Below are 17,345 nucleotides of genomic sequence, written 5' to 3'. Positions count from 1 at the left end.
TTTTATAGGTGAGTTTGGACAAACTGAGTAAATCAATTTTTTAAAACTGATAAACCATCATTTAATTGCTTCTACAATTTATTTCAGTTAATATATTGTAATTAAGTCTATAATTCTAGAGGCTACTACATTTATGAAAATGTCTTGTAAATCTAAGTGCTAATCTACAAACAGTCAAACACACAATTTTCTTATATACGGAGCCGGTTAAATGATTATTTTGATAAAATTTATTTACCCTGGATTAAAATTTTCCATTCAAAATATAGTTTTCATGGACGAGAGAGCGCTCTAAAAGGCAAAAGTCTGGCAAATGTTCAGTTTTCATCAGTGTTATGAATTTTAGTTGAAAAGACATGAATCCAAGAACACAGACGGACAGGGAGTGAAATGACCCAGGTAGGAGAGTGAAATGACCTACCGTGAAATGGTATTGGAGAGAAATAACCCAGGAGAGAAATGACCTGACACCTGTGTAACCATAAGTGGAAGAGTCATTTATTACCAAATAATGGTGACCAGAAAAACCAACAGCGACTCACGATTTAGAAATTAACCCCGTACTTTTGTTTTTGTTCCTAATATTCAAAAGCCTAGTTTTTACGAGTAGTTGTCGTGAGTAATGGTTGTATAAAGTGTAGAAAAATCCTGTTTTGATGTTACTGACTTTAGACTGGACGCGTTATTACTGGTGATGTAAATATAGTTAATAATGAGGACCTTAGATCATTAATTTTAAAAGGTCTTAAATATAGGGAACCCCGATCCTTCAACTGGCGTCGGAATTTCATAAATATTATGGATTCTGTAGAGAATTACGCCAGGCGATGGGCCAGACATGAAAAAGAAGACCTTGACACTCTCTCAGAATGGATTAAATGTATCAGATGTATGTTAAAATCGCACAATAAAGATTGAGGGGCAATTTGAGAACCATCTATCCTTCTGTATTCAATAATCCAGAAGTGAAAAAAGAATTAGATAGATACAGGATCAGTACGTACTGGTCCCTGCTGGCAAAGCAGGTAACAACATTGTCTTTGTTTGTAAGGCTCATTATATTAAATGTATTTTAGAGGAACTTGGATTTAATTCTATAAGTGGTAATCCAATTTATACTCATAGTTCCCTTTCTAAGGAAGACATTCTTCAAAATCATAGGTCAGTTTTGAATATTTTTAATATTCCAAACAACCAAAGTGAATTTGAATTATCATATCTATATTGGATTCCGAAACTTCATAAAAATCCATAAAAACAAAGATACATAGCGAGTTCCAGTTAATGTTCAACCAAGCCTCTTTCTTTACTCCTCACTAAGATATTAACAGTAGTGAAGGAGAAACTTCAAGAGTACTGTGCAACAATATATTCGAGAAGTGGTGTAAAACAGATGTGGATACTTAAAAATTCCAAGGAACTTTTGGAAAATTTGAAATCAGAAGAATTTACCAAAATCAACAGCTTAAAGACTTAACGACTTTTCAACTTTATACACAACCATTCCCCACGATAAATTAAAGTCCAGGCTTTTTGATATCATTGACAGCTGCTTTTTCAATAAAAATGGAACTCGTAAATTTACTTACCTTGTCATTGGTCATTTGCAAAATTATTTTGTTAAAAAACATTCTGATTGTACACACAAGTACTCTGAAGTTGACATCAAAAAGATGCGTGAGTTTCTGATTGACAATATCTATGTGGTTTTTGGAGACCAGGTCTTCCAACAATCTATTGGAATTCCCATGGGTACCAATTGCGCCCCGTTATTAGCAGACCTTTTTTGTATTCATATGAAGCAGAATTTGTTCAAAATCTTATACGTGAAAGGAAGAAAACACTTGCTGTAGCCTTCAACTCGACACTTAGATATATCGAAGACGTTTCGTCAATTAACAATGGTTATTTCCATTCTTATGTCGATACGATATATCCCGGTGAGCTTGAGATAAAAGATACCACAGAGTCTGACACATCTGTTTCATATTTGGATATTTTACTTGAAAAAGACGTTAATGGCAATCTAACAACCAAGCTTTATGATAAACGTAATGACTTTAACTTTTCAATCGTCAACTTCTCTTACTTATGCAGCAATATACCTTCATCACCTGCATACGGGGTTTATATCTCCCAGTTGATTCGATATGCAAGAGCATGCTCTACGTATGTACAATTTCTAAAACGAGGTAAATTATTGACAAACAAGTTGATGAAACAAGAATTTCCGCAGTCTCATTTAAAGTCATCATTTCGTAAGTTCTATGGTCGATACAATGACCTTGTCAGCAAATACAATTTATCATTGAGTCAAATGCTGACAGACGTTTTTCATACTAATTGTTAGTCCATTATTTACACACATAATTGTCGACGGATTTTTTCGTTATTTCCCGATCAAGGAGCACACGGGACCGGTCGGCAAGGGATGCTCACTCCTCCATGGCACCTGATCCCACCTCTGATGTTTTGGAGGTCCGTGTTTGCTCTGCTCCTATTTTGTATTGTTTAATGGACTGTTGAGCTTGAATAGTGTTCGTTATCTCCATATATTTCATTTAGAAAAATTTGGAGATTTAGAAACAGTTTTATTTTCTTATCTAGGTCATGGAGAATTTTTTAAGACGTCATTTTTTTTTCTTCAAAATTAGCAGCATTCCTCTGCAAGATCTTGGAATATTAATTTCTTTTAATTTTATATCTAAGATAGGGCATTTTGTTCAATGTATTCATTCAAACAGCCTGTAGAACATCCAGTAGTGGAGAAAAATATCCTACAAAACTTCTGCTAGGTAAAAACCAAACCCTCGGAAAAATCCTTCATGTTAAGGGTATAGATTACTAGTACCTAAAATCAGTGATTTCACATTTAAGAGAATTCTATTTTTGAGCTATCACTCTTCTTGTACATTTATGCCTTCTTCAAAAGCAACACCGCTATTGGTTGATGCAATATATGCCTTACCTTTGAATAATACAGTTTACAAAGATGAAAGTCAACACTTCGCATTCTCTGTTGAACCGCAGGATTGTCCTTTCGCAATTGAAATCTGTATTTTAGGCTTCTATAAGACATTAGCAATTCGCAACAAATTCCAGAAGCTATGAAGCTGTAATTGTCACGTTGCAAGTAATTAAAAGATATTTTTTCAATTTCCTCGAATAAAATCAGGATGTCCTGTTATGAAAAAAAAGTGGTCCGTCAACAAAAAATTTAGTATAACAAAATGTCAAACATATCATCGCGCAGAGTTAACTGCATACCTCAAATTCATATGGACCATATATTATGTTAAACCAGTAGTTCCTTGACCTTATCAAAGACTCCAAGAGATTGCCATCCCCCTTCTCCAACAAACGGACTAAAATCAATCGATATTAAATACAGTTAAAATTTTTATAAATATGAATGGTGTAATAATATTTTTTATGTCTTTCGTTTTCTCTCTTTATATTATTTACTTATTTCAACTTTTTGATCTGTTTAGGAGATGGAATGGTTATAGATGAAAACCTTCTAAATTCAATGTTTGTTTGCTAGTTATACAACAAAAACTCATACATTCCCAAACATTCTATGACTGCAAATTGAAATAAGAATATATATTTGGTAATGGCAATAAGCAAATGTTAACATTAAATGAATTCATTATTACTTTTTTTTACCTTTGCAAAAACACTTCAGGGCATAAAAATTATCAGCACACTGAAATTAAAAGTTTTTAAACTAAATTGATAAATTGTTTACTTTTTTAAAGAAATGTATCAAGTCATGTAATGCCTATCGAACTGTTCAGAAAGTTGTATAAATATCAGATACCTTTTCAAATATTTTTGTCAGGTCTTTGAAAATGTTGATGTCCATTTCGTCTGATAGTCTTTCAAAAACCGTTCGTGCTATTTCTTTTGCCTCTAACATATGATCTGATTGTAGTTTATTCTTTGCTTGTTCTACAAAGCGTTTCATTTTTTCTTCTGTTGTTTCCTCTTCATATGTTTCTGAAATTTCGATTGCCTGATCACTGTCATCACCATTTCGTTCTGTTTCATTTTGAAATAAGAAACAATTTGCAGAAAAAGCAGTACATGAACAAAATATTTTCAATTAATTAATGTTCAGGATAAAAGCATTTCAGTCATTTATGTCATTTAACTTCAAGGTTTTTACATCTGCATCATAAATATGAAGAGAAATTACCATAGTTAAGAACTGCTCTGATTTTCATCTGTTTGGCTCCTTTCATTATTTGTTCGTTTTTTCCCCCTAGCATGGCCTGGAGTACCTCTGGAAATTTGTTTTTCTCTATAACTTCTGAGATCTTCGACTCTGGACTCAGATAAAAGACAATACCTGAAGCAAAAATGAAGTCAATGAAAGGAAATTACTTTGTTGTATTATCATGAACAAGTAATTATCAAACTACTATTTTACAAACCTTTTCCAGGTTCCTCATGAAATTCCTCATCCATAGATGTATTCACTAATAGACCAATTCTCATGATTGAGACTTCTGCTAACTTTTCTTCCACGCCTTCTGCTTCGAAAATTTTATGCAGCAGAGTAACAATTGGTCCTTTCTTTTCAGTAAGACTTCCGTACGTAATACAGGACTCTGTTTTTAGAATGACATGGGTCACTGAGTTTTGCCTTAATATCTTTATAATTTTCAGATGGCATTCCGATTCAAGCCAATAATTAATTGTTGCCAATTGCTTTTCTGTGTAGTTGGTAAAAGCTCCCTGAATGTCCTTGAATCTGAGATTTTGTGGATCTACGATATCTCCCTTGATTTGAACCCGCAAGTTTTCGTCAACTAAATGAAAAATGAACTTAGCCTGTATTCCACATTAAATAACATGCATATAATGTGCAAATAGTATATTGTGATTTTTTTTTTTTAGAAAATTTATCCAACCATCATTTTCTTCTTCATTGTTTATCCTTGAAAGTCAATATACTCTGGAATCACAGGGATAGACGTTAACTTTCAGAATCACTTGCCCGAAGGGCAAGTGATCTCAAATTTTGACTTGTCCGAATGCAAAACTTGGTTGCCCAAATAGGAAAATAATTTATTGCCGTAAATATTATGATAAGAAAAAGTGTGAACAGATACACTACTATAAATCTGGCAAGTTGAGGTACCAGAAAAAATTTAGATGGTACGTTTGGACATAAATGTATACTACCACTTTCCTTGTCGATTTAATCTGTAAACGCACACTGCAATGCATCAATAACCATCCGTTTCCTTTTCAATAAAAAATCATTTTGGGTAGGATCGTTTTGTTTTGTGAATTTTGATTGATGCAACGGTAAGGTAGATAGTTGCTATGAAACATACATATCTTGATCAGGATAGGTCATGTTATATTCTGTCAGTGTGAATGAATTAAGTAGTTAGCAAAGTACGTAGAGCGTATTTAACATGAAATAAAAAAGACTAACGAACCCGATTTTTAATGAACGATATAATCTAGAAATCCAAGGGAGCAATGTCAGTCATGTATCTGGCGGAAATCAGGTGTTCAATCTATTGTTTTATTTATAATTAATGTAAAATAGATACCAATATACATTTCTATCAGAAAAATTCACTTGCCCGATCGGACAAGTAAGTTGACAGTTTCACTTGCCCGAACAGAGAATTTACTTGTCCCGGGCAATCGGACAACCGTTAATGTCGATCCCTGAATCATTTTATTTTGTACCCTGATTTTCACAAACCATGAAATCTGTTACCCACAAATGGTAACCCTTTCCAGCAAATATTAATCTATATGCTACATCTTTCATTACAAAACTTTCAAAAAAGAAAAGAAATTAATCAAATTTTATTTTATTAAGTAACCCACTTAACTGAGATTGTTTGGTATTTTATAAATATTTAGCATATATTTAATATTGTAACAAACATACCGTCTGCTTTGAAGCTATTATGAATCAGCAAATGCAGGGAATCCGATACAAATACATCTATGTCACCTATTGTCCTCTTTAAAGTTAATGTCACATGATTGAACAGAATAAAATTCATCTTCAAATCTAGAGAGAAAAATTTTTGGTCACTAATTTTTATTTTGAGTGGGGAAGTTGGGGATGAATTGATATTTATATCATTTTAATTCCATGAAAACAGAAGGGCAATATATAATTTTTCTTACATGTAACTATTTAAAAGAATTATGTTCAGCATGTCATATAGTTCAGGATTAGAATAGCTCTATACCTGTTGTGTCTATGTAATTCTGAGGCAGGTAATAGTATCCGAATACACTGAGTTCAGACACGTCATTGTCAATAAGAATTTGATATGCATTGCTCTTCTGCATGAGGCATTCCAGTAAGATACCCATAGATCCCTCTATGTCCGAGCCCGTGATTTTTAGATCCACTATAAGACATGCATTTTGAATAGCAGTTATTTCTACTGCATTTTCTTTCAGACATTGATCTTCATTTAGTTCCCTGATTGATAACCTGCCAATTCTACTTGCAATTTCTGGAAATACGCTTCGATCTGTACTGTGCAAAGTTAGTCTCAAGTCTAAAGAAAACCACAGAAGTTAAATATTTTTCAATATATATAGGTCATATAAAACACTATCTGCAGAACTGTAGTTCTCTGGTTGAGAAAATTCGGACAGATAAACCAGAGGGCCGCAGATCCAAAAAAACCCTTCGATTTACGGCGACGCTATTATGTCGCACGTTTCGGGTAATTTTTTTTTTTTTATTATATGCCTTAACCCGCTTAAAGGATTATATTATTTAATTAACCATATTTTACTTGTATTTCTGACACTTTATTTACCTTTCAACGGTTACACACAGCCATATATAGCCTTGGAATATCAGCTTTGGCATTCCGACGTCGATATGGTGGGGGTCTTGCTAAAATAACGCGCCCTAAAGGTAAATAAAGTATCCGGAATTTATATAGAAGTAAAATATTTGTTAAATTAAAGATACCATACTTTAAGCGGGGGAACGCATATTAAACAAGAAATAATTCCCGAAGCGAGCGAGAAATAAGCATCGCCGTAAATCGAAGGTTTTTACAATGCTTGGATCTGTAGCTCTCTGGTTTATCTGTCCGAATTCTCTTAACCAGAGAGCTACAGTTCTGCAGCTAGTAAAACATTTGATATACATTTGATATACCTCATACCTTTTCCTTCAATATCAAATTCGGTTTTTGTCTGATTGTCAAGTGTTATAGCAATCTTGTTGTTTCCTCCCTGTTGCTTACATATGAAAGTTTTTACAGCATGCTGAGCTACATTTTCCGAAGAAATCTTATTTTTGGTACCATACTGGTTACAAACAATAGTTTCAGCCGAATTTTCCAAATTAGTATGTTCAATTTTGTTCTTTTCGCCAATTTGGTAATACTTCCTTGGCTCATCGGGTCCTGAAATCAAGCAAAAGTACTAAATTGACTAAATCAAATACATCTTCAAAGAGAGATGCTTCGTATTATTTAACGTGTACAATGTATATGTGACTATCTCAAATAAAGCAATGAACATCATTTTATTATGAAGATAAAAACATTTACGACAAAACTTTCCATGTTATTGGTTAACCCATATGAACCCCTGTGCAGTGACAATTAACTGTGCTTACACCAATGAAAACTCGTTTATGTATCACGTGTCTCAGTGCATATTATTTTATTCGTCGTGCGGCGGAAGATCAATACCTTGTTCCTCGCCTCTACAATAATTAATCACTAACATATACTTCTTTTATAGTATACAATCACCGACGGCATGTGAAGAAATACATTTAATGAAGGTGAAATTCTCGGTTGTGTTTGTTTGTTTGTTGTTTAACGTCCCTCTCGAGAATTTTTCACTCATATGGAGACGCCACCACTTGCCGGTGGAGGGCTACAAATTTTGACCTATACTCGGCACTCAGGGCCATTGAGCAGTGAGGGATCTTTTTCGTGCCAGCACTTACTGCGACACGGGAACTCAGTTTATGCGGTCTCATCCGAAGGACCGGTCTCCACGTCCTACGGTGGGATTTGAACCCGCGACGTAAGGATCAACTCCTTACTCCGCGACTCTAGAGCAGACGCTCTAACCACTGCGCCACGCGGGCAACTTCCCGGTTGTGAACATATCATATTCACAAGATTGCTATTTAAATAAATCTTTCATAGTGTTCCGTTGGGGACACTCGCACCTTCGCACTTTCGCTTTTGAGGCGCAGATGCCAAAGTGTAAAGTTGCGAAGGCGAGGGAGCGAAAGTGCGAAGATGCGACGGCGAAGCGCGAAGGTGCGAGGGCGAAAGTGCGAAGGCGAAGGAGCGATACTAGTATTGCTCTTTCACCTTCGTAACTTCGCATTCTCGCCTTAGCACGTTCGGTTTCGCCCTTTTTTGTGGACCTCTCTACAGTTTGAACTTAATTTAAACCATTGCTTACCATCCATTCTGGCGCCGTCACACTAATCTAGCGCATGCGTACCAATAACATCCGAGAGAAAAAAAAATACTAGCGCAAAAGAAGTGAAGGCGAAAGTGAAGGTGCCAGGGCAAAAGTGCGGTAAATTAATGAGCCTACACACAGTAACTCTAAAAACTCACTGAATTTAGTCGATTAAAATTAACTCATAACGATAAAGAGTTCCACAAAAGTAAAATGCTAAGGCGAAAGCGCGAAGTTGCGATGGTGAAAGTGCGATACTAGTATCGCTCCATCGCACCTTCGTTCCTTCGCCTTCGCATCTTCGCACTTTCGCCTTCGCAACTTCGCACTCTCCCATCTTCGCCCTTAAAGGTGCTTGGACACAGATTTGAAGTTAATATTTTCTCAAATTTTCTGTATAATTTCATGACTTATTTGTTGCTATAGCATTTCATACTAAAATATAATAAAAATCTTATTTCATCTCGTAGTTATTGAAACTTCAAATTTCTGAACGCGTTTGGTTGACACATCCTTGCACTTTCACAAATTTAAATTTTATTCTTAATACTTAAGAAAAGTGGCAATTTTGTTGTGTATTAATGAAAAATATTAAAACTATAATCCAGAAAATTCAGAGTAGAAATGTTCGAAAACAAAACCCACTCACAGTATTGTCAGTCCGTGCTCAGTGGTGTGTGCAGAGTTTAACAATTGAACACACCCGGTGAATCGTAAACATTAACAATAACAGAGCTCGTGCCCCGTTTCCAAAAACAGTTTACGTTTCACGGGTGTATTCAATTTGTTAAACTCTGTACACAACACTGAGCACAGGCTGACGATATCAGTGAGGGGGTTTGCTTTTGCACATTTCTACTCTTAATTTTCTGGATTATAGATGTAATTTTTCATTAATACACAAAAAATCGCTTCTTTTCTTAAATGTTAAGGATAAAGATAAAATTTGTGAAAGTGCAAGGATGTGTATATCAAACGCGTCTAGGAATTCGTAGTTCCAATAATTTCCAGATAAAATAAGTTTTTAATTATATTTTCGTGTGAAATGCTATTGCAATATATAAGTCGTGATATCATACAGAAAATTTGAGAAAATATTAACTTCAAATCTGTGTCTAAGCACCTTTAAGACGAGAGTGCGAAGGTGTGAATGGTCCCAATGGAACACCATATTAATCCGAGTCTAATCTACATTTGTTGATTTATTTGTTCATGTTTTCTGCCCGTCAGTATATGGAAAGGCAACGAAAACGGAATATATACATGTAAATCTCATTTGTAAATTGTAAAACATAATTTCACAATTTGTCAATTTTTCTATCTCAATTTTTTAATTAATTGCAAGTATCCAACATAACTTCTAATGTGTAAAATGTAAATGCAATTTATGCCAATGCTCACATGTAATTCGTCGACTTTCGATTTGTCAACTTGTGAAATGCAAGTTGTACATGAACGTTCAAGATTTTTAAATAATTACGCAACGTTGCATTATGCTAATGCCTGAGACGAAAGAGGGTGCTTTACGGGTGGCAAGATACTAAAGAATTGACTTTTGTAATACGCATGCATATTATGCATTCATATTGTCTCTTAAGCCGATAAAAAATAAGATGGCTGTATACAGAAAAAAGGGGTATTCCTGGATCTTAACATACACATTACAGAGATATACAGAGGGGAAAGAATCCGAAAGATTTTTCAGTTGTAATAAATTAATGTACATAAGGCTCGTATTATCATGCCCCCCGGCCACTTTTTTTCCGAACACTATGTAAAATACTGTTAATTTAGTATGAAAATGTTCACTGTAAGGCAGGTAGCCCTCTCACCCTTTTTGTTGTAGGGTTGTAGTAAGGTGAAACCCTGCCATGAATATGGACCGAAAAATTTTTCTTGCGAAAAAATTGATTATTTTTCCCATGTTCTTTTTTTCTGATCGCTGGACCCAAGACAGGAATTTTTTTCTCATCAGGGCTGCATGGCAGAAACTACCTGTATATGTACTGATGAAATGGTTCATAAACCCTGGGGTGTTTGGCTAGAATAAGCTATATACAATCTCATTGAGAGCTGCGAAAAAGGGAACCCACCTTCTTTAAAGTGTGTAAATCATAATCTGACGACACTTACGAAGTTTATTACTAATTTTTTTATCTATGAGCGCAAATATAGTCCAACTTTTTTATGAGTTTGAAGAAAAAAGATAGGAAAAAGCACTTAAAATCACTTCACACAATATTTAGTTTTACAATGGAAAAATTAAGGTTTACAGGTGTACAATTTAACAATTACAGAGTTGGAATTTTGTACCTTTAGCTTTCCATCTGATCAATATAATTTTTTGCATTTTCTTTTTTCATACATGAATATTACTTTTAAAAATGCATTTCTCTCAAAACTTGATTCACTTGTTGGGATTTAAACCTTTAAAGGACATGAGAATAGGATATGCAAAGCTATTTCTTGCGACTATTCAAATTCAATTTTTCACACCATGTTATCAAGTTCTTAAGATTTCTTGCATGAACAGGTTTCGTAAATATCACAAAAGTTTGATACTTCGTAGGACCTAAATATTTCCGAGAAGATACTTACATAAACCTGAAAGATAATTCGTCATTCCAGAATTATCCCGGACTACATGCATGTACCCTTAAAATGTACCTCATTTAACCATTGATTTATCTCTTTAATCGATGGTGTTTTAAACATGTTACGCTATTGTATTTCTTTAGAAGATTTAAATATGTGAAATAGCAATACAATTCATACATATTGGAATTACCATATTTTCCCTCTTCCGCTTCTTTTTTCTTCTCAATATTCTTAAAGAATTTCTTTCCAAAATTCGGGAAAACTTTAGCCATACAGTCTGCGACTTTTATTAATGTGTTCCAAATAGATTCTTTGTCACTGTCGGATATTTCCTCTTCTTCGTTATTTGATAAATTTTGGACCCATATTTGCCACATTTTTTCAATATTGTCTCCAATGCTCTGATGTTCTAACGAACTTGCATCGTCCGATAGGGTGTCAAGAGAAAGAGAAGAAAAAAATTTGTCGCACACTCCGGTCCTCAATATGTTGCAAAGTAATTCGAATTTAAATTTTTTTGAAATGACTGTTTCATTTTTAATTAATAAATGTTGCTTCCGTGAAATAATACCGTTTGGGTTTTCTGATTGAAACATCTCACGTGGAAGTTCTTTCAAAAGGTCTGCACAAGTCGGAAAGTAACTTTCTAACAACTTTCGTAAAAAATGTGTGCAATCGTCATCAAAGCACGTACGTAATTGAAAATAATTTGATCTGTCATTGTCTTCTTCGGATTCTGAACTCATATTTTTCTGCAAAAACGCTCCTTTGGTTGAGATAATGTTGATTTCTAATAATGTTAGCCCATAGTTAAGAAGTACATGTAGTTTCTTTTTTGTTCCACATGTATACAGTTCAGCACAGAATCTTCTATGGGGAAGATCTGTCCCAATCCATATTGGGACAGATTGGCTCTAGATCTAATCTCCCTTGCGAAAATGATAAAATTTCACTTGTAACAGTTCCCATGACAGAAAAAGATTGCACAGGATTATATTTGCAGAAAATTTACATGCAGTGGTAGTTTAAATAAAGAATATATACTTATGATAGATTAATAACTTACCTCGACCAACTAAGAAATCATAACACATGTACATGTATACCATAGGCGCCGGCGTCTGAAGTTAAGAATTTTAAAAAGAAGATCCATCCCGAAGTAAGATTAATCATTCACTTCCTCTATAACACGTATAAATGACGAATCTTGGAATTCATAAATAAATGGTGATTTGGTTGCTGAATTTATCGATATCTTAGTCCTACCTTTCAAGACAGAAAAAAAATCACGTAAGTTAATAAACTTTTGAAAAAGCATTGTATGCTGACAAGGAAAAGAACTTTATATATAAGATATCGACAAAGAAATTTAATAAACGTACGCTTGTCTACATAAAATCTTTCTTTTTTCAGATCAGGTTCAGTTTACCGTGATACACACGCACGTCTGAGGTTAAGAATTTTAAAAAGAAGATCCATCCCGAAGTAAGATTAATCATTCACTTCCTCTATAACACGTATAAATGACGAATCTTGGAATTCATAAATAAATGGTGATTTGGTTGCTGAATTTATCGATATCTTAGTCCTACCTTTCAAGACAGAAAAAAAATCACGTAAGTTAATAAACTTTTGAAAAAGCATTGTATGCTGACAAGGAAAAGAACTTTATATATAAGATATCGACAAAGAAATTTAATAAACGTACGCTTGTCTACATAAAATCTTTCTTTTTTCAGATCAGGTTCAGTTTACCGTGATACACACGCACGCCAAAGTCATTTAAACATATGTGCAAACATATTCAATTGTATAATTTTTGAATACATTGTCAGAAAAATACAACTCATGTAATTGTTGAATTTTTAAACTGGCTTGATTCATTTATAGATTAAAACTTATCAAGATTACCGTGTTCTTATCTAGAAGAATCAAATAAAATGAATAGATTATTGAAGTATTGATTAAAAGAAGTTATGCTTTTGATTTAAAAATAGATATTGTTTTTGAACAAGTGCCATTTTTTCTATGTTACTCAAGTTTCAATGTTAAATAATAACCTACCTTTCTTTAAAAGTAGGAAACATATACACTGTGTGTTAAAAGCAAAACTCGTTCAGAAATCCAACAAATTAAGAATGTTCTGTCAAATAATGGGCGATCGACGTAACTAGGAAAAAAAATCGATATCGATACATAAACAGAATATGCGCATGTGCAAATACACTGTACCTCAATAGAATCGGAAAAATTACGATTAAAAAGTTTTTTCCCATATTTTGCACATTTTTTTTTCAACACAACGAAGTTTGATATTAAATATCCCTTTCTCAGAAGAGATGTCTTCTTAATTTGTAAGTGTTTTCTAGTGACAACTAAAAATAATGTAAGTGAAAAAAATAATACTCATATTTAAGTTGAAAACTTTTTAGGAGGTGTAAATTTTATTCGCCAGTTGAAGTAAAGATACCTTGTACTGACGATCCATTTCTTACTTGATTACTTTTTTTCAAAAAAATGTGCAAATTCAGATAGTTCACTTTCATAGGAACAAGCTTTCATGATCAAGAGAAGAACCGATCTTGAACAATATTACTTAAGAAATGAACAACGTTTTTCGGTGAACATGGTAATACAGTGAATGAACGTCAGAGGAAATCCTGCCCTAGATAAGTGCACGGCTGCTTGTCTTCATTAGGAAGAAAACTGATGACCATTAAATCAACAGACCTGATTAATCCACCTTATTTGCAATAAAACACATACAATATACATGATATTGGTTTCTAAACCCCCATTATCTTATTCTGCGGTAAAAAAAAAAAAAAAAAAAAAAAAAAAAAAAAAAAAAAAAAAAAAAAAAAAATTCGGATTTTTTTAAAATGCCATCTCTTGGAAAGCAAACGATAGAATGTTGTGTTTTTATGTATAATGTACAATATATAACTATTCATATATTATAAATTGAGCAAAAAGTTTATTGTAGTATTTGTTAAACTTGCTTTGAAGTGCAAAAAGTACACTTTGCCATATATATGTAATCCTGTAGTAAATGTACATGTATTTTGAGACGGTCTCTAAAAATAACCAGACGATATATTTTCCCTAAACTTCGCATGTACACCAAAGTCAAAGAAAGTTGCACATGATATAAATTTAAGGAGAATGGATCCTGATATCAAACGTCTTAAGAATTCTTTGTCAAGTATATTTTTAGTATCTACACACAAAGCGTAATTTAAAACAAAACAAAAAATGGGTTTCAATATGCTTCTTTTGGCGCTACGGTACATTTATTATGACCTTTATGCACTAAAATTGTGCCTTAAACATAAATCACTTCTTCGAAATTTTTCCTACAATATTTTTTTATCCAAAAAAAAAAAAAAAAAAATCACGGGACCAGATATACTCTTATTCTATCTTAAAAAGACAAAGAACTTACTTCGCATAATCAATTATTTTACCTTTCTGTACTAAAAAATGTTATTTTTCTGGCATTGAAATTTACCTGCCGAATTTATGCAGAATGATCAAAATGTTCTTATATTTTTAGAAAAAGAAAATCAAAAGTGGGGGTCTATGAATCCAAATGTAAATTTTTAGATACATGTATGGCTAAAAAAATGTTAATTTTAAGTTTTAAAAAATGAGCTCTATTTTTCCTTGACTTTCAGAACATAAATGTATTTGCTATATTTCTCACAATGAGATGAAAGAATTCATAAAAGTTTATTTAATAAATATTTCATATTTCAGGACCAGCATAAAACATTTCACTGCACAAAATAACTTTGTGTATAGCCTGCATGGGAAAATAGGAATCCAAACTTAACAGTACTGTAAATACTGTAAAAGAGAAAAATTGATCATTTCCTTCTAAATAACATTCATCCACAAAATATAGTTCCTCACTTAATTTTTTTTTTGTATGGAATTTTATCTTAGGTTTTTAATTGAATGTATTTTAATTTGCATTGTAGAATCCAAACTTAATGTAAGAACTTAAATCGAACCTCTTTAAAGAATTTTGCTATTGTATCGCAGATTTCACACAATAAATCCCCAGTCGGCTTCCTTCAAACACCCGCACATGAAGATTTATCATTCTATGTAACTATATAAGTAAAATGTACAGATAAATTAAAGATATAGCAGATCTGCTTAATTTGGAGAAAGTTTTGTTATACAATGAAATAAATTGATCGAATTTAATTTTTAAAATTTGAATATACCTCGATCAGTAATTTTAAGTTTTGTTTTTTTTTTAATTTCTTTTTTTTTTTTTTTATTCCCGAGGATTTCATTAAAAACTACAATTTATTCCTTTTGCTCAATCTGTCGTGTGTATATATATATATATATATATATATATATATATATATATATATATATATATATATATATATATATATATATATATATATATATCTTTTTTAACGAGTTTCAATAGTGTAGAAGCTAGATCTGTGAGGGTGTAAAAAGTGATCTGCATTTATAGTGATAAGAATGCCAGATAAGTGCAGGTTCACAGAGAGAGAGAAAACAGAGATATGCCTGCAACTTTCTGCAGTTAAATGAAAAGGATTGAAATGTGTATTTTCCCTGTCAGTCTTAAATATGTTGATTCTTGAATGCTCTTAAGGTACTCCGATCCTCACGTTCTGAAAATCAGCATATAAATAATTGAAAATGCTCACAAAAATGTCCTTGAATTCACAAAGAATGTGTTCTACCCATTGTATTTCTTCAAAGTTCATCATTATAGTTCAAGGGGTTTTATCACGTATCTAAATTTCTTAAAAATGAAACACTATTATATTCTTGGAACATATAATTATCTTTTAATTATGAAATAGTTTTGAAAACAGTCATAACAAGCATTCTGAGAGTATTGCATTAGCAATACTAGTCCCCTACCGGCAAGTGTAATCTGGTTCCGTTCCCGTTAAGAATTGAAAATGCCATAATTCCGTCAAAAATTAATGAAGCGGGGCGAAATGCAAACTTGATCTATAACTAATCAAGGTAAAGCCACATACCCAAAATCAGCTCAATATCTACAAGCGTTTAGAAGAAAATTGCGGAAAACCCGTAAAAATTGAAAAGGCCGTAATTCCATCAAAAATCAATGAAGCGGAACGAAATGCAAACTTGATCTGTAACTTATCAAGATACACTCACATACCAAAAATCAGCTCAATATCTGCAAGCGTTTAGGAAAAAAGTGCAGAAAACCAAGTGGGACAGACAGACAGACAGACAGACGGACAGACGGACGGACAGACTCAGAGGAAACTTATAGTCCCCTCCGGTTTCACCGGTAGGGGACTAATTAGCCGATAAAACGCGCGTAATATTGAGTTCTCGAAGTAAAATTTCCACTAATTAGATAGGGGTCACGTGGTACTGAAACGTCATAGGTGTCAATGGTCAATTAGAACTCGTATGTGTCAAATAAATTTTGACGTTAAATAAATAGACAACACAATAAGGTCGGTGAACATTTTGACATCGACGATATTCTTTTGGTTATGGACGGTCAATATGTTTTATGTATGAACGTCTAGTAGAGAGAAATAACCTAGTAGAAAATATGCCGACAATATGGGAGGACATCGAAGACGAAGCCGTTGACAACTTGGGACTTCTACTGAATAGAACGAATTAGTATTAGTATGACTTTGTAAATATTTTAGGAATGACTCTAATTCTTGGCCAAATGATTCGAGTATAATCTGGTTTGGGTCAGTTTACGCTTTATAAACCGCGAAGCGGATTATAAAACAGCGGATTATAAAAACTTATCCATAGGCCTAGCAGTCTTGTTGTTTGTTTACATGTGGTAAGATCGAATTATTGTTTGAAGTTAAAAGTACATTTATTAAATCTGGAATTTTCCATGAATCCTGAGGACTAGAAATGAGAGGATTTTATGGACACAGATGATTCAGCTGGTTGTCATGGGGGTGTGTCTCCATACCAAACCAGGTTCTACAGAAATAATTTCAGTTCCTTTTTGGATATTAACCAATCAGAGGATAGAATACAAACGAAATTAAATTATTTATATATGAGAATTTTAAATTCAATTTCTTAATCATTTTAATAAATTATATATAGATAAGCCCTTTATATCTTCTATCTGTTCCAGTGAATATCATGTACTAGAAATCATGACATTTCTGAACAGTGTTCAATGGCGCCGTACGCGCCATTACGAAGTTCACAACATTCCTACTAGAATCTGTGCCACATTAAAAATGCGTATTGGGTATTATTTCCGTTTTAAAAAGGTATCA

The 17,345-nt window shown here is 33.2% G+C and overlaps 1 protein-coding gene across 1 annotated transcript in view; it reads right to left on the bottom strand.

Annotated features, from left to right (window-relative positions):
* The window catches only part of LOC133204635 (helicase with zinc finger domain 2-like), a 44,618-nt gene extending 32,829 nt beyond the window's left edge, over positions 1-11,789 (bottom strand). Inside the window, exons 1-8 of the mRNA XM_061340388.1 lie at positions 11,223-11,789; positions 7,169-7,392; positions 6,234-6,544; positions 5,924-6,049; positions 4,440-4,817; positions 4,202-4,354; positions 3,824-4,044; positions 3,670-3,709 (exon numbers count right to left, since the gene is read on the bottom strand). Coding sequence (XP_061196372.1) covers positions 3,670-3,709; positions 3,824-4,044; positions 4,202-4,354; positions 4,440-4,817; positions 5,924-6,049; positions 6,234-6,544; positions 7,169-7,392; positions 11,223-11,789 — 2,020 coding nt within the window. The remainder of the gene's footprint in view (positions 1-3,669; positions 3,710-3,823; positions 4,045-4,201; positions 4,355-4,439; positions 4,818-5,923; positions 6,050-6,233; positions 6,545-7,168; positions 7,393-11,222) is intronic.
* Between the last annotated feature and the right edge of the window lie 5,556 nt (positions 11,790-17,345).

The sequence above is a fragment of the Saccostrea echinata genome, unplaced genomic scaffold, assembly GCF_033153115.1.
Source record: "Saccostrea echinata isolate AGI-Se365-2 ecotype Australia unplaced genomic scaffold, CSIRO_AGI_Sech_v1 ptg000054l, whole genome shotgun sequence".
Lineage (NCBI taxonomy): Eukaryota > Metazoa > Mollusca > Bivalvia > Ostreida > Ostreidae > Saccostrea > Saccostrea echinata.
This window is presented reverse-complemented; position numbering and strand designations above follow the sequence as displayed.